The following is a 26956-nucleotide window of genomic DNA, read 5'->3' as shown; positions in this document are numbered from 1 at the left end:
ATTGTGTTCTTTCCAAGAACCTAGTTCTTAATTGTTGAAAATGGAAGCTCATTTCTACATCTTTACCACCAAAATCAATCAACATATAGCTAATTTTTATTCAACCCCAGGTATTTTATTCAACCCCAGGTAAGTATTTCAACTGCCTAATAGATAGCTCTACTTTAATGTCTCCTAATTATCTCAATTTATCCAAAACAGAACTTATCACAGTTCATTCAATCCTCCCATGTCTTATACATTTTCTATCACTGTAGGTATCACTCAATCCAGGAACTGGGGAGTTAAGATTATTTTTTTCCTTTTATAGTTATGTCTGCTCAGTCATCACAGCTAAAACTTACCCTCTTTTTCATTGTCTGACTCATTGCAACAGTGATCCATTACTCTCTCCTTCACTCTAGTTATTCTTATCAAATTTATCCTTTCTAATGCATTTCCACCTAATTAATAATTTTTCCTCAAAGTAAATCCAAGCCTATCATTCCCTACTTAAAAACTCCTTAAGGGCTTCCCATTCCCTGCAGGATATGGTTCAGTACAATACAGTCATCAGTCCATCAATATTTGATGATTTGACTTAGCATCTGGCTTCTTACCTCTCCAATTTTCACTTGACCTATTCCTTCCTGTCATTGTGTTTTAATGCATATATTTATTTTAGCTACTGGAATATACTATGACCTTTTCCCACATTTTGGGTTTTGCATGAGCTAATTTTATTTGTTTTCCCACCTTCCAGTCTGCTTTGTAAACTAGAATTAATCCCCTGCTGAGAGGCTGTATCCATCATAAAGCGTTATTCCCTCTCCCTCTTATTTTCTAACAAAAGGATTGTTATCTCTTCTGTGCCACTTCAATTTTCTTCATACTTATGTTAATATATGTATCACACTGCGTAGTCTTGATTTGTTACCTGTTTCTTCCCCTAAAACAAAAACTCTTTGTGGTGAGGATGCTCATTAATCTTTGATACTCCTGACTTTAATATAGTCATTGGCACAACGGAAGACACTCAATATGTGTTGAACTGATAGATGTAAGTTAACCACTGAAATTCTTAGACCCATGAAATTTTTTGCAGTATTAGATAACAACTGATGAAACCAATTGAGAGACAAGGCAGAAAATTAAAAAAACCACAACAAAAAAAAGCAGCACATTTAAAAGATCTGGATGAACTCAGTGGTATGATTAATACTGCTGAGCAAGACTTTCTGGCACTCTGTTTCCTATTAGACGAGAGGTGGAATCTGAATTCAGAACAGGTTTTTGGGAAATTCTCCTTATTATGGAAAAGCCACTCGTTTGCTTTGAAAGACAATTGAACAGATGGTCAAAGCAATGGTAAGAAGTAATAAGCAAGGGAAATGAAAGGGAAGGAAGACAGTAGAGACTTTCACGGCAGAAAGGAACTTTAATGAGGAGAGGAGTAGTCAAAGAAGAACAATGAAAGGATTATGAGTTGGATGACTTTTGATTTGTACTTTGTTCAGGTAGAAGCTAGTTCAGGTAGAAGAACTCATTCTGAAATGTACTCTTCACTTGTAGGGGCATAAATTATTTAAAGTTTTCCTGGGAATTACACAGTATTGTGCTCTAAGTCTTTACTGCCTGTACTCTAGAGACATTTTGCCTGTCCTCTAGAGACAATCACAAATCTTTTTTATGGTCTTTTGCAAAAGCTCTATTAGGGAGAGTTGACAGCTTTAGAGTTACAGAGTTGACAGGTACAGAGTACCTAGAAAATAAATTTCTCCTTGTAATAATATATTTAAGTAGGGAAAAGCTTTCTACTTGGAGCCTACAAAAATATGTGCAGAGAAATTTCTTGAATACCAAGAAGAAAAATCCAACTTGTTTGTATTTTCTTTTGCACAAAATCTGTGGGCTTTGTAGCAGCCTTGTTATGCAGAGATATCATTAGGGCCCACGTCAGGAATGAGCACCAGGAGAAATCTCACATTTCTAAGGTTTTTAAAAAGTGCTCTCAGCTTCCTCTGTAACAGCTGTGAGAGTATCTTCATCATGATGATGACTCTGAAAAAAAAAATTAACTTCTTATAAATCTTATCATTCTTCCTAAGATCATACATGTAACAAACACTTAATTTTTTTAAAATAAATAAATGGTACTGATGTTTATAGAATAAAATGTTAAAATGCCATGTGTCCCAACTGTACTTCAAACTACCCCCTTAATTCCTACTAGATATTTGAAACTTTTTTTTTTTAAAGTAGGCTCCACACCCAGTGTGGAGCCCAACATGGGGCTTGAACTCACAACCCTGAGATCAACCTGACTTGAAATCAACAGTTGGATGCTCAACCAACTGAGCCACACAGGGACCCCAGACACTTGTGACTTTTTGGTATACTTCCAAACTATAACAACAACAAAAAATTTTTCTTGAACATGATCAGATGCCAGCACCCCAAAAGTTACCCTGTCATGATATTTCCCTTATTACCCATTTCTTCCTTCCAAAAGTAACTTGTTTTTTTGTTTTTTTGTTTTTTTGACTTTTACTTTTAGGTAATTAATCTTTTCTTTTCTTTCCAGTTTTACTAGCTTGCATCCCTCTGTAAACATTGTAGTTGAGCATTAGTTTTGCCTGGTTTCAAACTTCATCTGAATGGAATCATAAAGTATGCATTCTTTGGGTCTGTCTATACTTAACATTATGTATGTGAGAATCATCCTTATTGTAAGTACAGGTATAGTTCATTTTAATTACTATGCAGAATTTAACAGAGTTATATACTTCAATATACTCACCATTCACCCATTTGCAGTGTTTCCTGGATTACAATTGGTATTTTCCTGGAAGTGTATCTTAATACATATGCATACACATTTCTTTTGGGTATATGCTAAAAACTAAAATTACTTATAAGGTATGCACATCTTAACTTTCCATAAAAATGCCCCAAAAGTTTTTGAAGTTGTAATAATTTAAATTCCAAGTAGGAGTGAGAGATTTCTTTTATCCATCAGCATTATCATCAGTTAGAATTGTATTTTGAAACTTAATCATTCTGTTAGGAAATGAATATCTCAGTGTGGTTTTATTTTAGTGTTATTGAAATGGCTGGATTTATGCCTAATACCTTGCTTTTAAATTCCTATAGGTCTTGTGTCTTTTATGTTCCTCCTTTGCCTATTATTACTTTCTAGATATTATCTTAATTTCTTTGTTATCTTATTATATTTTTGAGTGTTCTTAGTTTTTAGTTCTTAGTCTAGGAATTAGAATGTGCATCTTAATTTATCACAGACTGCTTCAGGTGCCTGCTACTTTAATTCCAGTAAAATATAGAAAATTCATTCTCATGTAGCTCAATCCTTCCACCTTCCTTTGTGCTATTACTGTCATATACAGTACACCTAGATGTTATGTACTCAACAATACAGTGCTGTAATTTTTAATTTCATACACTTATTTCAGGAAAAAGGGAACAATATATATCTATAGAACAGGGGTTGGCAAACTCTGGAATATGGACCCAATCGAGTCCACTAACTGTTTTGTAAAGTTCAATTGAAACAAAGCCATATCTATTCATTTATATATTGTCTATGGCTGCTTTCAAGCTATAAGGTAGAGCTGAGTAGTTGTGACAGATAGAATTAAGGTTGGTAATAACATGACTTTAAAATAAGGAGTTAATTTTGGATTATCTGGGTGGACCCAATGCAATTTATGCAATTGTCTTTTCAATCAGCTAAGAGAAGCACAAAAGGTATATTTATATATTTTTTATAGTCATCTGCAATAATTACCTTTAATGATGTTCTTTATTTCTTCATGTATTTTTGAGTTCTATCGGATACCACTTCTTTTCAGACTAAAGAACTTCCTTTAGTGTTTCTTGTAAGGCAGTTCTCCTAGCCATGCATTCTCTTTCTGCTCATCTCTGTATGTCTTTATTTGCTCTCCATGTTTGAATGGTTAAAAGATACAGAACTCATGCTTGACTGTTTTCCTCCAACACTTTGGCGTGCCATGTTATTGCCTTCAGGTCTCTGTTGTTGTTGATGAGAAGTCATCTGTTAATCTTACTGTGGTTCTGTTGTATAAGAAATCATTCTTCTCTTGCTGCTTTTAAGATTTTCCCTCTTTTTTAGTTCAGTTTGGTTCTCAGGTGTCTAGGAGTATCTTTGTGTTTATTCTAATTGGAGGTTATTGAGTTTCTTACTTATGCAGAATATTTTTTGTCAAATTTAGGAAAATTTTGGCCATTATTTCTTCAAGTATTTTTCCTGTTCCCTCATTTTCTGGGATTCTCATTATGCATATGTTGGTGTATTGGGTGGTATCCCAAAGATCTCTGAGGTGTTATTAATTCTTCTTCTTTTTATTTCCTGTTCTTCAGATTGGATGATCTGTATCATTCTATCATGTTTACTAATCTTGTCTTCTGTCAGCACAAATCTGCTACTCAGCCCCTCTGGTGGGTTTTTCATTTCAGAAACTGTATTTCTAAAGTGGATTTCCATTTGGTTCTTTTTAATAATTAGTATCTCTTTTATTTATATTAATACTTATTAAAAATTAATAGCTTTATTGAGGTATAACTGTTATACAAAGAACTGTATGTATTAAATGGGTGCAATTAAACAAATTTAAACATATATGAACACTATGATACCATCACCAGAATCAAGGTAATAGACATTCATACTCTTGTTTGAGGAATCATTATTTGTAATGTTAATTAACATGTTAATTTTTTAACACTTTTTTCTTTAGTTCTTTGAAGTCTTTGTGAAGCCCAACATTTGTCATTCTCTTCCCCCCCAAAACTGTAGCTACTGTTTTTTTAAGTGTATATGTCACCATTTCCTGTTCTTTGCATGTCATTATTTTTGTTGTTGTTGAAAAATGGATATTTTAGATAAGATATTGTAGAGACTCTGGATTCTGATTCTCTTATCTTTCCCCCAAAGTGGTTGTTATAACTGCCTTTTGTGACTTGCCTGTACTAATTTTGTGGAGCCTGTGTCCCTTGCAGTGTGTGGCCTTTGATATATTTACTTATGTTTTTCATTTTTTTAAATTCATGGTTTTTGTTTTTGTTTTAAAGATTTTATTTGTTTATTTATTTTACAGAGATCACAAGTAGACACAGAGGCAGGCAGAGAGAGAGGAGGAAGCAGGCTGAGCAGAGAGCCCGATGCGGGGCTTGATCCCAGGACCGTAGGACCATGACCAGAGCTGAAGACAGAGGCTTTAACCCACTGAGCCACCCAGGCGCCCTGATGTTTTTGTTTTTAAGATGCGTTTAATGGGGTTCTCCCCTGGTCAGCATAAGTAGGCACCAATGACTAGTCAGAGGTTGTGCTTGAATACTATGTAAAGGGCTTTACCGTGTCCCCCTAAAGTTCATATGTTAAAGTCCTAACTCCCAGTGCCTCAAAATTTGACTCTATTTGGAGATCGAGTCTTTATAAAACAGTAATGAAGTCATAATAAAATCATTAGGGTGAACTTTAATCCAATCCAAATATTTACTAGTCTTACATGTAAACAACATTGATTATAATTTATACACACATAAATACAGATATATATTTACTTGTTAATTGTCCTTCTCCTCCACTGAAAAGAAAACTTCCTGATGGCAGGGATGTTGTCTTGTTAATGATTGCATCCTTAGTGCCTATTACAATTCCTAGGAAATAGTAGGCCCTCCATAAATATTTGTGGAAGAATGAATGTGTAGATATCTAGTTTCTTTTTTCTTTTTCTTGAGAGAGAAAGAGCATAGCATGCAAGAGCAAGGTGGAGAGCAGCAGAGAAAGAGAGACAGAATCTTAAGCAGGCTCCACATGTAGTGCAGAGCCCTATGCAGGCTTCTATCTCATGACCCTGAGATCATGACCTGATTGGAAATCAAGAGTTGCCTTAACCAATTGAGCTACCCGGGCACCCTGATATCTAGTTTTATTTAAAGCTTGTATAAAATAATCATACTCATAAACTTTTATGGTACTGTGGATTATTATAGCATTTAGGGGTGTTATCAAACTTGTCATTACACTTCTAGGAATCAACTACCTACAGAAATACTAGTCTTACATGTAAAGATCATTGTTTATAATAAAAAAAAATGAAAAAAAGCCAAAGATGCAGCAAGAAAAAAAGCCAAAATAAATACTAAGGAAAAATATGATGCTACTAAAAGGCATTGTTTTGTTTTATAATGAAAAGATGTTTATGATAGTTGGGAAAAATCATGTGACAAACAACATGAATATGATTACACAATTAGTAAACAAGAAAACTGTGTATAGTGTGTCTGTGTGTGTGTTTGTGTCTTTTTGTTTAGATTTGGATGTGTGGGTATGATGAGGACTACAGTAAGAGGGACAATAATTTTTACTCTATAATTTTACTTTATAGTTTCATGTATAATTTTTGTAACTTTATAAACAATAAAAGTAAGAGAAATAAAGGAAATATTGTGACATATTCCATTTTCATGAGTTTTAACATATTGTATCATCTCCTTATAGAGTGTATGTGCTAGAAATCAGCAACTCTTGACTTGCCAGAGTAGATAAACACTTACCAAATCAAGACAGCCAAAGATTGAGTAAGTTAATGCAATAGAAAATTCCAAGGGGTAAGATATCAGTAAAATCCGTGAAACTTCCCTTCCAAGTTTCTGAAACCAGAAAATAGGGAGAAATCTTGCATTACTATCTTTAATAAGTGTAAATATGTTCACAGAACAGCTCCCACTATGAGTGTCAAGGAAAATAGGAAAAATAAGCTGCTTAGACCATTCGACTTCCCTAGTCATCTCTACTACTTTGCCTTCCACTCCACTTTTCCTACCCTTAATTCCCCCTGCTCATTATCTTCAACTTCCACTGGTGGTCTTCGTCACTCAGCATTCTTGTCTCACTTCTTAGAACTCCTCATTCTCATTATTCTCTTCATGACAGAGTCTCTATCTGTTGGGGTTAATGTAGAGCATGAAATCATCCCTAATACCTGGCTTACTAAAATGTAACACAGAGGCCACTGGGAGCAAGGGAAGGTTTTGGAGAGGGGTGTAGGACTTTGGAATGCCGAGGCCTGTGTGACCACTCTGCCACTGGAATGCTGTGGGAGTTGCCTTTCCGGAAGCTTAGCCCAAACAACCTTCCTGTGACCTAAAAGATGTATGCACTGTCCTCTAGGCTATGTTTAGTAGGACTCGGAGAACATACAGGTTAGCATATCCTATCTTTCCCATAAACAGATCCTCCTAGTTCCAGTAAAACCCCTTGTCACACATTATGTGCTTGAGAAACAGTGACAAAGATTTGTGATTATCCTGAAGGACCAATAAAACTGGGAGCAAAGAAGCACAAAGGGTCTTTGTCTCTGAGCGCTGACCCCCTTGCCTTGTCTCTTTCATGGCAAAGTCTGGAGTAATCTTTCAACTGTCTGCAGAGGGATTGTTGGCCATCCCCAACATCTATCCAAGCTCTTAGGTCAGTAATATTTGACTCTCTGTCTCCAGTGATAAGATGGCTACTAAGATATTTTATCAAGCAATTCTCACGTATTAAAACAACTGTTATTAATTACAGACTTACTTAAATTTGTATGTGTGGTGATAAAAATCTTACATAGAAATTGCTGTAGCATGATGTGGAAGGATGAGTAAATCCTCAAACAACAACATCTCACTTGAAAATAAAGAGTGACTATGATTTTGCTGGGATAATAAAGCAGATCCCTTCTACTGCAATCAGAAAGATATTTTCAACTACATATCAGGATGAATGATATTGGTTCCAATCCTGAAAATAAATGTATTTTTCGAGCTGGCTATAGAAAGACAAGAATGACATTCAGACCTGGAAATAATAACATTACAATCTCTCTCCTTCAATTCTTTCTCTTCCTCCTTCCGTCTTTGTTGGGTTTATTTAATATCTTTTATGTAAGAAACTATTAGGTGGTAGGGAGTATATGGTAAGAATGAGATGGCAAAAAATTCCTGCTTTTTCAAAGTTTATATTCAAGTAGAAAAGATAGAAAGATAATATAAAATAACATATAATAAGGTCAAATATGTCAGAATGGATAAAAACTTGCTCAGGAATTTTAGGGGCAGGAAGTTTGCCCTAAGCCATTCGTATCAAGGAAGTCTTCATAAAAGGCAAGACATTACAAATAAGAGTAAGACCAAGAAACAAAGGAGGGAAGCAACATTCTAGGCAGGTTTAAATTTTCATTTACTAGTTTTTTTGTGACTTGTTCTAGAAAAAACGTAATAGCATACATTAAAAGTGTGATAAAATAATTAATGGAGACATAAAGTAGAAAAATAATAAAGCTAAAATACGTATCACATGACCTATGGTTTGATAATGTAAGGGGAAAAATGCATGGAAGAATGAACATGTTTTAAGAAAATGATAAAGCGAGTTTAACTCAGGTAACTCAGTATAACTCAGGTATAGGAAGTGTATGATAGTAACAGGAAGATAAAGAAAATACTATAGAGGGTTTGAAATATCAAGTTACCTTATCAGAATTATGATTTAATTTTGTTGGCAGAAACACAATAATAGTAGCATTTTAGCTGGGAAGTACTGGTGACCTCTTTGTTGCCAAGACTGTAAAAAGTCATTTTGTCCACATTCCTTAACTTGTATATGTTAGTGTTATTCTTAAATTCTGCCCCTGTAAATAGCAAGATACCTGCCAGCGAAGTTCAAACAGGCAAACCACGGAGAGAATGACTGAGTTAAGCCTTTGAGTGCAGCAGAAGTCAGTAAGTGCCCCTGTTCTTGCTTAAGTCGATTTGGGTTGTATTTCCTATCACTTACAACTAAGAGAGCCCTAGTTACTAAAAATTAAAGTAAATAATAAACAGTAATTGGTATTTGGGAAGATAGTGGAGAGAGAAGGGTGAAGGATTACATCAAGGTTTTCAGCTTTAGAGGCTGAAATAAGGGAGTTTTGCAGCACAGTACTTTTGAGAGGCAAATATTTTCTGTTTTCTATCTGTTGAATTTGAGATGGTGACAACAGAAGCATATCAAAGTGGAAACAAGCTGGCGCTATACACAAACAATGAATCGTGGAACACAACATCAAAAACTAATGATGTACTGTATGGTGACTAAGATAACATAACAAAAAATTTAAAAAAAGAAAATGAAACAGCAATTAAAAAAATAAAAAATAAAAGAATAATAGGCCTGGAGTCTGGTAGACAAACAGTTTAATAGGTATGTGTTAGCACTTTATTGACACAGAAAGAGACTAAGGAACAAGGGCTCCTGGGTGGCTCAGATGGTTAAGCATCTGCCTTCCGCTTAGGTCATGATCCCAGGGTCCTGGGATCAAGCCCTGCATCAGACTCCCTGCTCCTTGGGGAGCCTGCTTCTCCCTCTGCCTCTGCCTCTGCCTCTCTGTGTGTGTGTCTCTCTCTCTGTCTCTCATGAATAAATAAATAGAACTAAAAAAAAAAGAAAACTAAGGAACAGGGAAGTTAAGAAACTTGTCCACAGGGTCACTGACAGTGAGTACTGAAGACAGTGTTTAGATAAAGTCAGGCTGGTTCTGGATTTAGATTATCAACTATTTTGTTATAAGAGAAGTATGTTTCAGAGACCTGCACTTTTTGGGATAGCTGAACCTACCTGGGAACACTGATAACTTGATGAGTTTATGGGTTTAGCCAAACAGCTTGTTTTTACTAGAAAAGCTGTCATGTGGCAAATCTTGTAAAAGGTTGGTGCCTTAGCAAATGCAGGAATAGTATTCTGTAATGCCTCTAAGAGAAGATTGTGGGTTAGAGATGTAGGTCTAATATATAAGTTCATTCATGTAATTGATCACTGCAAACAAAAATGAAACTTGTGCATTTGGGAGACTGTGAAATTGATCATTAATACTGAGTTCAGATAAATACAGTCTACAATGGTTTGTAATGGTGTTTACAAAAGGTGAGTCCTGGAAATTATGTCATTATTATCTTAAACTGATGATTATAAGCTTGTCAATAAGAGTGGTCAACTAAATAATTTGATATAATCCTTCACTTAATAATCTAATTATTCCTCCTTATCTCTGCCACCAGAATTAAAACTGAAGATTCCCAGAATGAATTTCTAGGGAAAATGGAGAATTTCTTACAATGTATAGGGAAAATCTGATGCATACTTATTTAAACCAATCATTACACACAGTCCATTTGGGGGTACTATTGTATCTTCTCTCATCCTTTCATTGTTCTCTAGGTTTTTGTTTTTCATGCTTGGATTCCCTCCACTGATGGTCCCTTTATAATACAGTGCAGGTATAGAGAGAGGAAAGTTGAGATAGGGGAAGCAGGAAGATTATGCCTCATCTACAATGAGTCTTCTCATTAGAATTATTTTTGAATTGGAACTTTCAAGTTGCTATTTTTTGTTTTGTTGTTCAATAATAAAGAGGAGCTCTACTCTAATATATTCTCATTTGAAAGTCTTTTGCTGCACTAATATTCTATAATTCTGAATTTAAAGCCAACACAATTGAAATACAGTTATTTCTCTGGTACAAAGTATGTGATTGGATATTTAATCAAATGGAAACAAGACAGATTCACACACATTTAGCATTTGACTACATAAAGCAAAATTCATGTGAGACACAAAAACAAGCTTTGTATGGGGATGCCTGGGTGGCTCAGCTGGTTGAACATCCGACTCTTGATTTTGGCTCTGGTCACGATCTTAGGGTCTCAGGATGGAGCCCCACATTGGGCTCCACACTTAGCAGGGAGTCTGCTTGAGGACCCTCTCTCTCCCTCTCCCCCCACTTGTGCGCTCTCTCTCTTTCTAAAATAAATAAATAAATAAATAAATAAATAAATAAATCTCAAAAAAAATTGGCTGTGTATGAAAAGCTCTGTGTTAAACCAGAAATTACCAGGTGTCTACAATTCTAAATGTATGCATCAGTCGCAGAATTATTTTATTGATTTTGGGAATGGTCTTAAGGTCTAGGATATGCTTTTATTTCATTAAGAGAATCATCAGTGACCCTATGCCTAATGCATATACACTTATCACTGAAGCCTTCACATTATCTACTTGCTTTATTTTAATTGGGCAGTCAGGAATTCAAACATTCTATTAATATTTACCAAAAAATCTTGTTAGAATTACTTTGGAATTGAAACTTTCAATCAAGAGCTTACTACTTAAAACAAAAAAATTTCTTAAAGACTAATAAAAGCCTTATTTTACTTCCAAAGGCTTTAAAACCTTGGAAGAGAATTGTTCGAAATTAAGATGTTCCTAAAGAATTGGGTCACTTACTGCTTGTCCATAATTCCTATAGGACACGGAATTAAAAGAAGACAACTCAATGGCTGTTAGAATTGATGCAATAACTGCAACAATTATGCAGAAGATGTTCATGATAAAAGCAAATGTAATCTGAAAAGAAGATACATGGTAAGCTTGTTATATTCTGAATAAACACTTAGGTTAAACAGTTTGTATTGCTGAAAAAAAAATCATTTCGTCAGAACTCTAATCTAGTTTCTGAAGCTTTAGAGGTCTGGAATGCTTGCCACTGGGATAAAATATTTTCCTCGTTTACATGAAACCCAACTAATCTGGAAGGAACAGTGAAATATCACATCAATAAGTATCAATCTTCCATTTGGGCTAAAAAGTGTTGTATTTTACAATCTTCTGAGTCATTTGGAAGAAAGATTGTTAAGATAGGATTTGAACAAAAAGAGATCCACCATAAAATAGAAAAAGAAACAAAAATAAAGATGGAAAATGACTACTTATACAAATAAGCCAAAGAAGATTCAGTGATTTTTAATCTAGGATTTTCATTCTCTAGGGGAATCCATCAATATCTTTGGATATGTTTTTATCTGTATAATTGTGAGATCAGACTCACTGATTTCTTAACTCTAAGAATCTAAGATATTTTTCTTTCTAGTATTTTACCTATACCATGGATGGATCTTCTGGACAGATCCTCTATTTTAATATAAGATACAGTACTGTTCTCAAACCCAATAGGAAAATGAAGTTTTATAATAATATTATATCTATATATAAAGGCTTTATTAGGTTCTATTAAATTCTGTCTACTAGTAAAGTTTATACAATATTAAAATAAGGTAGAATACCAAACCAAAAAACCCTATATTAAATTTAGAACATTTACATAATGATTCTAATATAGAAAGCTTGTCTACATTAGGTTATGTGTTCCTAGCTTTTCATTTAATTCTTTATTTTACAAGTAAGGCAAATTCCTTCATTGTTCAGATACTCACTAAAATCTACTTAGTTTTGTGACAAGTGATTTCTAGGATAACCGAAGCATCTCCACTTACCACGCCTTGAGTCTGATGCCTTACTGCTCTTATTATGGAGACTCCTGTAATGATAAACTGGATATAAAAACATATTTATAAATATTCACTGATAATGCTCATCAACTTAAGATGTATTTTTAACAACTCCCTCTTCCATGTCTGTTATTTTTAGAATACTAAGAGTAACAAGATATAAAGAAGTTTCAGTAGAAGGGGTCAGGACAAGTTTCCATCATATAGTCATGAACTGAAAGCTAATAGCCATGTCACTAATCACAGAAACATAAAGGACAGTGGGCAGAAATCAGGTTGTGGTATATACCAAAGATGACTCAAGGAGTCCCGAATCAGGAGCCAAGTTTGCTTATATCTTTGCCTGCTTTCTGAACTCATCTGATTATCATTTCAAATGCTGTCCTTCCTAATAATCCTTCCACTGTTGCAATTACTGTATGCATATCCAAATGTGAAAAGTGGTTCATGAGTCTATTCCAAATTGTGTTTGTACAAAATATATCTCTTGAGACTGTGGCCATTACTAGTAACAACTGTAACTCAGTTTTTGTATTTTTTTTAAGAGTTTCCATTATTTCATACCAGGTTACTTTATTTCCCATAAGTGTAAAGTTATACCATACTGTTTGGAGGTGAACTGCATAACTCCTTTGGAACATTCCTTTTGTCCTATCCGTTTTAGTGAATTTCACAAAGATCTAAATCAAAGAATAATCTGTGGAAAAACAGTATTCATGCTATACCATTTATAGGGAGACCAAATCTTAAAGCTTACTAACTCATCCAGGATAAATTAGTGTGTACTAATTTACACACACAGCACTTCATTCTGTAATAAAAGCTGAGATTTCTAAGGAGGTACACAGTGAGAGGAAGAGCTAATATGAGTTGAATTACAAACTAGAGTGCTCTGTAGCTAGATTAGCAAACCATGTGCCTCACAAAATGCCTTTCAAAGTTTATGAGAGTTTTCCATTGGATTTAATTTAACTGAAAATTTAGATAATTTATTCTAGGAGCTACACACGTTATTTTTATAACATGTACAATTAAACACTGAGGGACATGAATCATTTATCTGGATTTTGTCTGCAAATTCACTATTGTTTTCTAAAGCAATGCTTTGACCCTTGTGAGCCAATGTACAAAGAAAGAGGAACTCCTAGAGGCCACTGCTTTCTCTGGAGCCCTCTCAAGTGGTGGCTATTTTCTCTTACAACCCTTATACCACTGTTTCTAACTGTGTGGGTAAGTGGTCTCCTTGCTCCTTATTACTTCCAATGCTTGCCTCTCCCCCAGCTTTGAATCAAATGTCATCAGATTCTATCACCCACTATCTAGCCTGGTTGAAGTTGATTTGGTCACTCTAGTCTTGGTGATTTTAATTCCTGTTTTACTCTCTAACACTTCTTAGACCTTGGTGTGTGTGTGTGTGTGTGTGTGTGTGTGTGTGTGTGTGCGCGCGCGTGATCCTTCTAATACCTTGGTCTTACAGTTCTTTGAATTTCTCTTCTCTAATCCTCCAACCCCATCTTATCTCAGTCGCTCACTCCCATATTCATTCTCTTGTGTTTGTTTCTGACAATAAGTATGACATCTTCCAAATCTCAATTCCGAGTATCCCACTAGGACTACTAGTTTCTATCTTTCTACATCAGGTTCCGTAGTATCCCAACTTTAACAATCCTTTGAACCCATCTGCATCTATGATTAAGCCCCTCACTTCCGTTATATTCTCTCCTTCACCAGTTTAAATTCCATGGTTAACTATTACACTCACTTATATACACTTTCAACTCCTTTGCACCATTCTTGTTTGATCACAGATGCACGGTTAAACCCAAATTCTGATAAAATGCAGTTTTCCTTTTCACTGAATGCCTGAACCCATGCAGCCAAATGGGACCTGAGAAAGACACACAACCATTTGACCCACATCTCACTACACATACCCTGTTCCTAAAGCTTAAGTGAGCTCTTTATCTTAGTGGAAGTCAGACTACTTTTCTACAATGCATATGCTCTCTTTTTCTAGATGACTATTTTAAACCCTCCCTTCAAACAACCAGTTCATTATCCAATTCTCATTCTCAGCCCATGATCTGGCTTCCTAATCACGGAGATATTTGAAGCCATAGGAAGAGAAGTTCCACAAGCTCCCAATATCCCATCTACCTACCTATCAAAATTTGTCCTTTCTCTTTGCTCCTCTACCTTTCCATCCTGTTACCCACCTTGGCACTATTTGCCTTAAAGATGGATAATTCTTTCTTATGAGGGTTATCTTGTACTTTGTGGGATATTTATGCATGTCCTTGGCTTCTGCCTACTAGATGCCCACCCCTGCTGTGAAAACCAAAAATGTCTCCAGACATCACCAAATGTCCTCTAAGGGGTAAAATCACCTCTAGTTGAGATCCACTGCTAGACATGAACTGTCCATGAACCCAAGTATTTGTGTATTAAAAAACATCATCTCTTGCCTACCCCAGTGCAGGATTCTATTAATCTCTCCTTTTCTCCATTTATTTCATATTGATTTTCGCTTTTCTGGTTCAGTCCCCTCATAAAAGACTTACTTTTGATACTTCCAACTTACGGAAACAAATAAGAAACCTTGTCTTGACCAAACTTCCTCCCGCTACTACCTCATTTCTCAATGCCACATTACATCAGAGTCCTTCAAGGACTTTTATTTGCTGTCTCTATAGTTCTTCTCCTTCCATTATTTCTTAAACCAACTCCAGTCAGGTTTTGCCTCGCCATTCTACTGAAACTACTTGTCAAGTTTATGGCTGGGTTCCACATTGCTAACTCCAATGGTCGATTCTCCGCCTTATTTGGCAAAATAACAGAATTTAATATAGTTTATCTTTCCCTATTTGTTTGCTCAGCTTGAGGATGCCATACTCTTCAACTATTCCTACTACCTTATGGCTGTCTAGAAACCACAGAAGAATGCAGGTAATGACAAATTTAGAAAATGTGTGAATATAGACTCGTTGTGTGAAGAAGGTAAAGACCCTAAATATGAAAATTGACCATGCTAATGGATATTATGGTTAAGATTCTTTGTCTTTCACATATTAAAGTCAATCCAACCTATGGTTGTCATTGTGTATTCCTTCCTGTATCCACATCTCTTGTAATAGCCCTGGTAAGTTAAAGGTACTAAGGAAACATGTGTTGAAAAAGGAATTTGATTTTGACTAAATTACCAACATGAGATTTACTTACATAATTCTCCTGAAATCTCTGTTTAAAAACTGTTCCCTATCTTCCACTAGTGGCATGAATAGTATTTACTGAATGATTAAATCATAAATATATTCTACTCACAATAACTCCCCATAAAGAACATCCTGCTTTGTAAGTTATAGGTTCATACGTCCCAAAGACTCCTCTAATTTGTCCCATATACAAAATCAATAGGAAATACCACATGAAAACATGAAATATGCCAATCATAATCTGGACAGCCTGTGAGAAGAAAATGATATTAGTACCCAAACCATGTAATTTATAACATAGCTCCAATAAATGTTAACTGTAAGAAATATTCAATACTTTATCAAAGATAAAAGTTAAATAGGAATGCACTTACCATGTATTTTCTGGACTGGTTAGACCCAAAAGCAAGCCCTAACCAGGAAGTACTGAGGTTTACCAAATAGGAATCAGCCATTCTTGGGGCATCATACTGTTCAATGATAATTCTAGTCAATTCTCCCATAAAAAAGTTGACAATCTCTTACTACTGCTATCCTTTCTACCTATCAAGCAATGGCATGAGAAGAGAATACTGAAGGTATTTGGGGGAAAATATGGTTACTACTCTATTTGGATGCAGGAAGCCATTTATCCAATATGTTCTTGTATATTAGTAATTATAAGGTTGAACCACTTTTTGCATCTTTTAAAGGTTTACCTTTGCCTCCAAGGCATACTTGGTATGTATCTTTATCACAAGCATGCTGGGGTAAGGTACAATCCAACACAGAGATACAAAGAATATCCAGTGTAGACTTGCTTATACCAGGTCTTCCTATTGGATAGGGGAAAGGTTGGTGGAGGGGAGAATTATTACTCAACTTTAATTTTTAAGAAGATAACTATAATCCAAAAAAATATGTGCCAGTAAATTTATTTCTCAATTTATATGTGAACTGATATTTCATATACTGAATCACATTTTTAATTACGCTTTAAAAATTTCAGAGGATTGGGCACCTAGCTGGCTCAGTCAGTGAAACATGTGATGCCTGATCTCAGGGTCATGAGTTCAAGCCTCATCTTGGTTGTGGAGCCTACTTAATTAAAACAAATAAAAGTAAAAATTTTGGAGGTAATATTATTTTTACTTGAATATAAACTATAACAAGAAGCTATTTAATGCTTTAATAGTTCCAGCTCTTTATAAAGCAAATAGTCTAAAAACACATAAATGCAATCAGCTAATATTAAAGATACATTTTAGAGAATTCTCTTTATAGAAAGACCATTGTTACTTTTTCAGTAACAATCTTACCCATTTTTATACATTTAGATTTTAGATTTCCTCTGCACTGAATTTGAAAAAGTGGCATTATCTTCAGAGATTCTTTGGATTTCATTGTCAGAATATCTTTACTAGACAGATAAATCCTTGAGAGACTGAATTTAGTTATCTCACTGTTGTCACCAACCTCTACAAGCGGGAACCCAGTAAATATCTCTTGAATAAGCACATCAGAATGAAGGACATTAATTCCACTTGACTTTCCCAACTCTTAAGTGAAGTTGAAAAGTAGTGTCTCCCTTTATAACTGGGGCTGTCCTATATAATACTATGAAATGTCCTAGTAGCCATATTAGAAAGCAAGGCTGCTAGTGTGTGGAGAAGAACAGGATGGATTTTCTTATTTAAAAATTGTTCTTAACCTAGAGCCAACAAATGGCATTTCAGGAGGTCATAGGCCTCTTCCCCACACACAAAAATATGAGTGCAAAGGATTACAATATGTATATGAAGCTGGGGAGAAGATTCAGAGCTTCCTTCCTATGTCAGAAAGGGTCTGTGACTCCCAAGAGATTAAGAACCTCAGCTGAACAGTCAGGTGGGAGACAATCTACACAGCGGCCAAGTTCAAAGGAAAATTTAACATCCAGTAGAAAAGGTCTTTCTCTTTCAGATGGGAAAGAGCATGATCTTCATAATTCCTTGGTGTTACTAAGAGATAGCTAAGCTCTCTGTTTATAATTGAAGAGACAAATTAATAATCATTCTATCATATAGAAATCAATAGAGTAATAGAAAGAGATCAACAAGAGATCCCTCTTCCAGTTAAAAAAAACACTTCTTTTTCTTTTATTCCTTTTTGGGATTTCTCTAGCACCCTGTGTATGTTGGTTTAGTCAGTATGTTTATATTTAAGCACATATTTGTGTATGAAGAGACATGAGATCAGTCAAAATTTGTAGGAGACAATCAGTATTAAAAAAATTTTGGGGGGGTGAGGGGAAGTGGGAGATACAGGGAGATTTCAGTCATGGAATGAACAAGTTACAGAAATAAAAGGTACAGCAGAGGGAATAGAGTCAATGATCTTGTTACAGCATCGTATGGTGACAAATGGTAGCTACCTCTGCTGGTAGTGAGCAGAGCATAATGTATAGCGAGGTTGAATCACAATGTTGTATACCTGAAACTGATGTAACATTGTGTGTCAACTATATTCAAAACAATTTCTTTTTTTTTTTTTAAAGATTTTATTTATTTATTTGACAGAGAGAGATCACAAGTAGATGGAGAGGCAGGCAGAGAGAGAGAGAGGGAAGCAGGATCTCCGCTGAGCAGAGAACCCGATGTGGGACTCGATCCCAGGACCCTGAGATCATGACCTGAGCCGAAGGCAGCGGCTTAACCCACTGAGCCACCCAGGAACCCTCAAAAACAATTTCTTAAACCCATTTTTACCCTTTGACTTAACCAAATATGCCCGTTCCCAGATTCAAGAATAATCCTTAGTAAATTGAAGTAGTACATATTCCTGAATTTAGTCAAACTGAAGTCTTACTTACCCCTAGAGTAAGACTATCTGCTGCAGAGAGTTTTGAACATACACATCGAGCCATACTACCAGCATTTCCTTTAGATGATTATGCTTCTAATCTTTGGTGAAATTTTTATTAACAAACTTCTACAAAACAATACAAAACACATATACACACATTGCTCAGAAGAAAATACTTAAGTTTGATTCTTTTCCCACTGTTTTACAACCACCTCCCAAACTCTGAAGCAATTGTTTTCTTCTTTTTGTGCCTAACTTTGTAGAGGCATCAGCTGGCATCTACCTGTTCTGAATAATGGCCTCCATAAGTGAAAAGCCTCTCCTTACAACTAAAAAGTATAGGCATATTACAGTTATTTTTTCTGAGTAGTAAGCAGTGGCCCTGGATGATAAAATATAAAGAACACTTAGGAAACAATGTTAGAGAATTTTCAGTAAAGCTTTTAACAACTTATTTGCAATTCATAATGAGTTCAATGCAATTCATAATGCCATGTTTGTGTTTCAAAACCAAGTTCTTATACTTAAATTCATCATGGGCTTATGATTTTTTTTTCTCTGTCACATACTTGCTATCTAGTTCTTTATATGAAAGAACTTTTTCTACTGTCAGACAACTTACCAAAGTTGCTTCCACAATCCTCTAGATTCTCCTAGGAGTTCTTTTGTTGTTATTGTTTCTTTTTTTCCCCACTAAAGGCTTCTTCTAGGAGTTCTTTCATTATTGTTTTTTCCCCTCTTGTCCTCCCTTTTTCCTGCATTTCTCCCTGGTGTTCAGAAAACCTGGCTAATAACTGTATCCTTTGTGGATCTGACATTACATTGTTCTACATCTTCTAACATGTCATACTTAGGTGAATAACATGAATGCCACTTAGGTGATAATGTAATGGATGATCTTAAACCCTGAATCTTGGTCCTTTTGAGAGGCAGGTTTGAGTAAATGAACTCTCATTCCCTGTACCCTTAAAATCTCATGATTTGATTATTTTAATGAGTCTTTGGTTTCTAAAATTGATTTTCTGAATGTCTCTTAATTCTATAAAGTACAGAGACAGAAAAAAGCTAGGTAAGACTATAAGAGCTATTGACAGTATAGAAAACAATATGTTAAGTACAATAACTTAAGTATAAATAATAAGTTTCATATATTAAACGGCTCCTTTGAGAAATACCAAAGAAAGTGTAGGGGCCTAAAGGCAACCAAGATTAATCATTCTGTCGTGCTCAAATAAAAGGCACAGAATTACAGAATTTAAATATAAAGTAATGAGGAAGTCCTATCTAGATTGCTAGTGTCACTTTTGAGAAAAAAAGGAAAATAATAAAAAATAATTAGTCCTTTTCTTTATGTATAAAAATTCTCACAGCTGATAGTGGAAGCACCAGGAGCAGAATATTTAGCATCCTATAGTCTCTCTCCTTCAGGCCCCCACCAAAACCACCCCAGGTGAAGTATTCATTGACGTACCATGAAAAAACAGATCGTGTGTGTGTTTAAAAATCTTTAGCTTAAATGTTGGAAGAAAATAAGAAATTCTACAGTATTGTTTCTGGAATAAATGACGGTTAGAATTTTTTAGAAAAACATTCTATAGTCAGTTACTCTAGAACTCAGTGAAGTATCTCATTTTTGTAAAAAAAAAAAAGAGATAAATAAAAATAAAAATTAATAATTTGTTTCTATCCTCTGGTGCTTTCATCACTAATCAAAAAGCAGCTGCAGAACAAGCCCCTAGTCCTCATTCCCAACCCTATCCTCATTCCTTACACTTGCCTTAAGACAGAGAAATTCTGAAACAGTCACCGAGAACTCATGTCTAGAAGTCACTTCTCCATCTTTAGCAGGGATGCAACTCCTGTCTTCAGAATAAGGTTCAAACTCTTCAGCAGGGCCCATAAAGCCCTTCATGAGCTGTTCCCTGCCCACTTTCTCGGCCTCATCCCAGGCCCTTTCCGGGGTTTCTGCACTAATAGCTCCAACAGCTCCCTTCTTGGGGAAGCCTCGTCTCCCCCAGAGTCTATTAGTACTCCTCTCCTTGCTCCCCTACACTCCATCACAGTGTTGTCTATCTAACTCTGAATGATCAGGTCTGGGTCCCAAGGCAGTGTCACCTCCTGGGACCGAAGGAATTCATTTCCGTATGTCCAGGGCTAGTCCTGGGCTGCGACTGACGGACTCACACTTGGTGAAGTGGCCTGGACTGGGCGTACAGCGGGTGGTTGATGCCCAGCGTCTGCGCAAGGATGGACGGGGCAGGAAAGGGAAGGTAGGGGGCCCCGAATTCTGTCTCTGCAACCCTTTTCGGCTTTTAACACTTAAGAAATACCAAAAGCAAAGCGACATCATTACCCTTCATTGTTCAAGGTCCTAAGGATCGAGTTACGCCCTTTCAGGTCCAGGTCCAGGCTCAGGCTCACGCGGCAGAGTCCCCGCGCTGGATGGTCCTCTCGCCCAGGAGACTTCCTCCAGCACCCCGTCCAGGTCCTTCTGCCAGTGCCCGGATCAAGAGGCAGATCTCTGGGGTAGTGTCCTCAGGGCCAGGTCACCAGACACTGCCGGGCAAGCATCACTGAAGGTTCAAGGAGCCCAGGACCCAGCAGGCCCTCAGGCTCCTCAGGCCACGCGGGCCTCTAACGGCAGCAGCTGAGGGGCTGTCTTCGTGCGCCTGCGCACCCCACGCCTGCTACGTGGCGGGGCGGGGGGGCGTGTGCGCAGACTCACTAGGGCTTTTCGGACCACGTGGTCAGACTCGCGTGAGAACTACCGCTTGGTGTCTGGAGAAATGGCTTCTTCAAGTGTCCGTTTGTGATGTTGGCCCTTCTGGTGCTTTCGCAGGGTCACTGATGAAAAGTCGGTCCTTCACCTTCTCTGTCCTCAGAGGAAAATTGTAGTGCAGATGCCTTTTAGGAGGTGTAAATATTGAAAAAGTTAGCTGAGTCCATGACTATACTCTGCCCTTTTTGTTTTTTAAACGTAAGGAGCCAAAGAAGGAAATGAATGAAGAGACTAGTTGGCAAGACATCAGAATGACTTTTTCATCCACCTGCTGAGGTGAGTCAGCGTTTCAGGTTAGACCTGGTGTCAGTTTTCTATTTGATGTGCAGATTCCTAAAACAACGTGTGTGAAAAGATGTGTAAAGAAGTAGCGGTAGCAGCGGGCAGATACAGAAGGGTCCGATGTCGTCGATGAGGGGTTTGAGCAAACATTGATTCAAACTGAGAATGGTTGGGAGCAGCTCATGAGCAGGTTCTAGGGGAAAGGTTTCTTTCTAGAAGATGTGGAAGCAAAGCAAGCATTATAGTTTAGACAGCTGCCTTTCTTGAGTGCTGTGGTTGGTAGTTTTTCTTGGGCTGGGGTACATTGATTCTGGCTTTGGTTTCAGTTTGCTCATGTAGGCTCTCAAGGCCTTAGAGCCACTCTGGTCTAATGGCCTCCTTGTGTAGCTGCTTTCACACATTGGCTTATCTTATTTAAACTGCACCATTGTTATTACTTGAACTGGTGAAAATACGGACCCTTGGGGAGGTTAGGGATCTTGTTCATAGTCACACGGCTTATAAATGTGCAAGTTGTGGTTCTGATTCCAGCAGTCTAGCTCCAGAACCTGTACCCCTTTGCTTTCTTTGGCCTCCTTCAGGAAGAGCTGTGCTGTATGACCGTCGCAGAATTGTGTAAGGAATACTGCTGGTGAAATTACGAGGTCTGGGCATGGTTCTCAGCACTAGTTCTGGCTGTGTGCACTCCATCGTACTACTCTTGGACTTTTGTTTTCTCTTCTGACTTACAGCGTAAGTCCTTGATGCTCCTGAAAATACTTATGCAACAGGATGCATTGGAGTTGGGGGCTCTGATGCACACGCCTTCAAGAATTCCTCAAGTTGCTTCATCTTCTCAGCTAAGGCACAATGTTTCTGGTGCCAGGATGCCAGGCTCAGGAGCATGCTCTTCACCCAATTTTGCAGTCATTAAGCTTTTGATTGCCAGTACATCCATTTCAAAGACAGTCCTCTCAAATAAATGAATTGCCATCTGTATTACACAGCTACTAACAAAACAACAAGAGAAAAAATGGGCCACTCCACCTCCAAAGTTTCCCTTTTAGAAAGTTCTCTGTGGTTAACATAGATAACTAATCACTTGAATGACCCTGCTTTTCCCTTCCTGTGCCCTAATTCCTGCTCTTAGGTCTTAAATTCACCCATAAAGAGTGAACCCAAGAAACTGTAGGTACACTACCTTCAACCCTAATAAAGGCGGAACCCCAGGTTTGTACTTTCTCTCTGTTCCTCTCCCTTGCGACAGGACCTACTTGTGAGTAGTAAGTCTTGTCCTTCCAAGTTTCCTGATGGTTAACAGTAAGAACCACAAGGGTCAGTCCAGCCACATCACTTGTTCCATAGGAGGCACATCTGTGGGGGTCACTATGAGTTGTAGGGCTCAGGTGAGGGCCTTAAGGCACTCAGGTCAATAGCATCACTATCAGTAGGCTGAGACCAACAGAACTAGACATTGCAGCTAGCATTTTCTGACTATATGAAGCGATTTGGCCAAAAAGTCTGTACCAGATTATAAGTGTTGCTAAGTTCTTAGGTGAGTGGCAGGTATTGTGAAAACAAAGTCAAATTGTGAGTGAGGTTTAAACTGGATAGGGTCCATGAGTGGAGAAAGAGATTGGTGGAACCTACTGAGGACAGGTGAGCCAGCTGGTAGAACGGAGTAAAGGGATATGTCCATTTTTATTTTATTATTATTTATTATTATTTTTAAAGATTTTACTTATTTGAGAGAGAAATATTTATATTTCTTGAGTGAAGTCTTGTACTCAAACCCAGAATTTATTACTTATAAATAATAAGTACCTGCTGGTGGAGAGGGGCAAAGGACAAGGGAGAAGCAAACATCTCCTGAGCCAGGTACCCATAGTCACGGTCATCATGGGGCAAGGGATATTCAGTTTTCGAGTGAAGTCAGGGAACTGAGGAGTGGAGTAGAGGTGGGTTTGGGGAGAAGAGTGAACTTTGCAAAAATATAAATTGATTTGTCCAGAAGAAGGAAGTATGGAGAGAGGAAGGCTTTGTTTGTTTTATTTGGAAAATGAAGGGAGAATGGCAAAAATTAGCCAGTTTTAAGAAAATGCTGATGTCCACATCCTCTCCATCCTGTGGGAATTAAGACACACTGGCAATGTGGCCACATTTGTCTGGCTTGCCCTTGATCTGCTCAAGTACCCCTCGATTCCCTGCAAATCCCCACTTCCAGAGTACTTCTGGGAGTCCCTGGAATTTTCACATTGTTCTGTAGCACAGCAGCCACTTTCCGTCTGCATCTTTGTCTTCCCAGGCCATGCAGCTGCCTTTTTCAAGAAGGCTGCTTTGCCCTAGGTGCTGTCCCCCAATGCTTCGCAAGCTCCAAGGCCCTGGGGGTCCAGCAGCCTTGTATTTTCTTCACTCCTCCTCACAGAGCAGGAGCCTCATCGTAGTCCATGTGCAAATGAGAACGCCCCTTTCTCCATGGGGATCAAGCCTGGTTTGACCAGGCAGGGAACTAGACTCCATGTTCTGCTCTTTCAGTTTGAGCTTTGGATACTTAAACTCAAAGCTTCCTGCAGGATCTTTCCCCCTGATTCAGATCACTCCTACAAATAGAGGCTTGGATACCCTTGGCACCTCCCTCCCAGTCACCCAAATTTAGGATGAGTTTGGCCAGCATCTGCTCCATTGGGACAAGGGGACAGTTGTGACTGATTTTTAAAGGGATTTAACAAATGCAAAATATACTCTGGAAAAAAACTTTCAGAAAAGTGTAGGCAAGGCATGAATCAATGATATGTATGTATCTATGATGTGTTTGTAGATTCTGGAAAGATAACTCTGAACCCATGCACTTCATGAGATCTTGACCTAACTCTTAGAATTTAGAGTTGGTTGATGGTCTGGAGCCCTGGAAATCTAATAATAACCCGTGTTTTTCTGAAGAGGGAAGACACTAAATACAGGATGCGCTTGGGTTTTCCTTGTATGGTTTCAGTTATATTTCTTGAGTGAGGAGTTGGTACTCAAACCCAACATTTATTACTTTTATGTGAAAAAAGCTTGTGTATACTGGCATTAAGATAAAGCCTGCTCTATCCTGTTTTATATTACTCTAATTAAAAAGTATGTAAAACCTTAATTTTAGGTAATGGCTTAGCACAGTGTTTGGTCATGAAGTAGTAATATATTTTTTTGAGCAAATGAATGAATAAATGAGTAAGTTTTTAGATAATCCAGAATGAAAATCCGTAAAGCCTTCAATAATTTAGGATCAGTATTTTAAATAATTTAGTATTTAGTATTAGTAATGAGCACATGACTTCTGTGCTGGAGTATAGTATTTCTACTCTAGTCACTTTCTTAGGTCTTAGGTCACATGTGCATTTTTAGAAAGCTTAGAAGATTTAACTTAAAATTAAAGTCTAATTTTATTTTTCACAGGAAGTCTAACACTTAGATGACATAAGTATCCAAGGAATAGAATTTTTGTTTTTCTCAAGCACACAGAACAGTGCCCTGTAGAGTAGGCACTAACTTAATTTTGATTAGTCAATGAATGAATACTTTCCCCAGTTTCATAAAAACATGATTACATTGTTTGAAATGAATCCACTACTTAAGAATATTATGCTTACAGCATAGTTAAAATTGTAAAGGTAGGCAGTCTTGTTTTTTTACAGTGTAAGAAGCCTCAACTTAAAATACAATCTTGGGTGGTTGAAACCCAAATCTATTAGCATCTTTTAACTCTCTAGCCAAAAGAGGAGTTGGGGGCCAAATCAATTGACACTCTAGGTATTGAGTTAAGGGACTCTCAGGTGAGATTAAAAGTCACAGGGTAACTTTCAGATGGCAAGTGCTGAAAGTAATGGTATTATATTACTAAACCCCTTTTCACCCATCAGAGAGTTAAGTAGTTCCTTCCACATTTACCACAGGTTTACTGTAGAGAAACATGTTTGTTTGTTTTTTTGTTTTGGAGCTACAAATCTCTGCTTCTATCCCAGACAATAAGAAGAGTGGGAGTAATGGTTAGGAGCACTGCCTGAACTTGGGAGCCGGACTGCCTGGGTTCAAATTCATCCTTCAATCTTTGCTAACTGCTCATCCTAATGCAAGATTTAATCTCTTTGCTTTAGTTTTCTCATCTGGAAAGGATGCTGATTATAGTACTTGTTTCACAGAGATCTTGTGAGCACTAAGTGTATTAATTTATATAAGTGTTTAGGGATGTGCCTAGCACATAGAGTGGGCTAAATATTTGCTGTTACCATTAGTACTACTACTAAAGTAAAGTGAAAAATAGAATGTGCTCGATGGAAATTTATTTTAAAAATCAACTTTGCTAGAAACGCTTCTCTTCCATAAAGCAAGTTTTACTTTTTAAGTCATTTATGTGGATTTATAGTATGCCACTCCTACAGCCATTTTGGGAGCACTATTTAGTTCCTAGACCCTCAGACCATAGAGCATATGTCTTTACTTTCACTTAGCTGCCAAGCTTCGTGGTGGAGGACACAGCATTCCTGATCACCCAAACTGCTAAACAGTTGGGACCCAGGCAGAGGAGGAAATTTGGAACTATGTAACATTCACATAATACATCTGCTTTCCCAGATACAGGAATTCCATTCTTCTCATCTGCCTCTTCCTTGATTTTGATTTCTCTACCTATTCTTTCCCTATCTGTTTTGTCCCATTTGGCTTTTAAAAATAACTCTGAAGCTTCAAAAATGGGTGCTACTTTGCTGTTTCCAAACTGTTTTCACATACTGTTGTCTTTTTTGGTCTTTCCAACAGCTCTGTGGAGAAAGGCAGATAACAATATTTGACGAATCTATCTGTACTTTTTTCCCTTCTCTTCTTAATCCAGTTTAGACTCATAGTCCATCATGGCAGTAATACTTCTGACGATATCCCACGCTTTTTTGCCCCTTTGGTATTTTATCATCCCCTCTTGCAAAACCCTAATCCTGGACAAAACCAAATTGGCCCTATATCTGGATTCACATCTGAGCGACCAAGTCTTGCCAAAGCAATCAGTTTGTTTGTGCTATAAATGTGTGACCACTTCTTTAAATGTGCCCTTGGTACAGCCTGGCAGTCCTCATCTGTTTCTCTGATCAGTTTATTCTCTATTTCCATGGCTTATCCAAAACCACCCTTTTTGTTCAATATTCTCATTCTACACATGACCCCCACCTTGGGCATGACCTCATTTCTGCTTTGATGAGGATGACACGAGCCATCATAATGGAGCCTCCTACATACTCTGTACCATCTCTGCAAACCTATTGATATAGGCAAAATGATATCCTCCTTTCTTTCATGCAGATAAACCACCCTTCCTCATGACTTAGGCCATGCCTTCCATGTACACTTTTGATTTCTTGATACTTAGACTGCAATCATCCCTTTTCTCTCCTATATTCAGTAGCTTTCTAGTGTGTCTGGATTGTTCCCATTGGCTTTTAAACATGCCCATGTTTTTCCCATTTCAGAA

At 37.1% G+C, this 26956-nt stretch overlaps 2 protein-coding genes across 6 annotated transcripts in view; one reads left to right on the top strand and one right to left on the bottom strand.

Moving 5' to 3' along the window:
* Positions 1–1348: 1348 nt before the first annotated feature.
* Positions 1349–21093, bottom strand: MS4A13 (membrane spanning 4-domains A13). 5 transcript variants are annotated; one of them, XM_047691685.1, is made up of 7 exons: positions 20770–21088; positions 18424–18542; positions 15703–15843; positions 12367–12423; positions 11321–11440; positions 6577–6672; positions 1349–2040 (listed from the first exon to the last, which is right to left on the bottom strand). In XM_047691685.1, the coding sequence occupies exons 2-7, from the start codon at positions 18475–18477 to the stop codon at positions 1978–1980; spliced, it is 531 nt and encodes a 176-aa protein (XP_047547641.1). In that variant the 5' UTR covers positions 18478–18542; positions 20770–21088; the 3' UTR covers positions 1349–1977. The 5 variants fall into 5 exon arrangements, with proteins under 5 accessions (XP_047547641.1, XP_047547643.1, XP_047547642.1 ...); XM_047691684.1 differs by lacking the exons at positions 1349–2040; positions 20770–21088 and adding exons at positions 3785–4027; positions 16292–16408 and having other exon boundaries at positions 18424–18530; XM_047691683.1 differs by lacking the exon at positions 1349–2040 and adding an exon at positions 3797–4027 and having other exon boundaries at positions 20770–21090.
* Positions 21094–21101: 8 nt separating this feature from the next.
* LOC125078668 (membrane-spanning 4-domains subfamily A member 4A-like) overlaps positions 21102–26956 on the top strand; it is a 210631-nt gene continuing 204776 nt past the window's right edge. The window contains exon 1 of the mRNA XM_047691679.1: positions 21102–21471. The gene's annotated coding sequence lies outside the window, so the exon portion shown is untranslated. The remainder of the gene's footprint in view (positions 21472–26956) is intronic.

Source organism: Lutra lutra, chromosome 10 (genome assembly GCF_902655055.1).
Source record: "Lutra lutra chromosome 10, mLutLut1.2, whole genome shotgun sequence".
In the NCBI taxonomy this organism is placed as follows: domain Eukaryota; kingdom Metazoa; phylum Chordata; class Mammalia; order Carnivora; family Mustelidae; genus Lutra; species Lutra lutra.
This window is presented reverse-complemented; position numbering and strand designations above follow the sequence as displayed.

Excerpts from the sequence above, each read along its gene's own strand:
- MS4A13 (XM_047691683.1), bottom strand. The coding sequence starts at position 18,477 with ATGGCTCGATGTGTATGTTCAAAACTCTCTGCAGCAGATAGTCTTACT. Across the intron at positions 15,844-18,423 it reads CAGATAGTCTTACTCTAGGG|GCTGTCCAGATTATGATTGG; the intron begins GTAAGTAAGACT and ends TTCTTCTCACAG. Across the intron at positions 4,028-6,576 it reads TCTTTGGCTGTCTTGATTTG|AGACCTGAAGGCAATAACAT; the intron begins GTAAGTGTTTAT and ends CAACAACAACAG.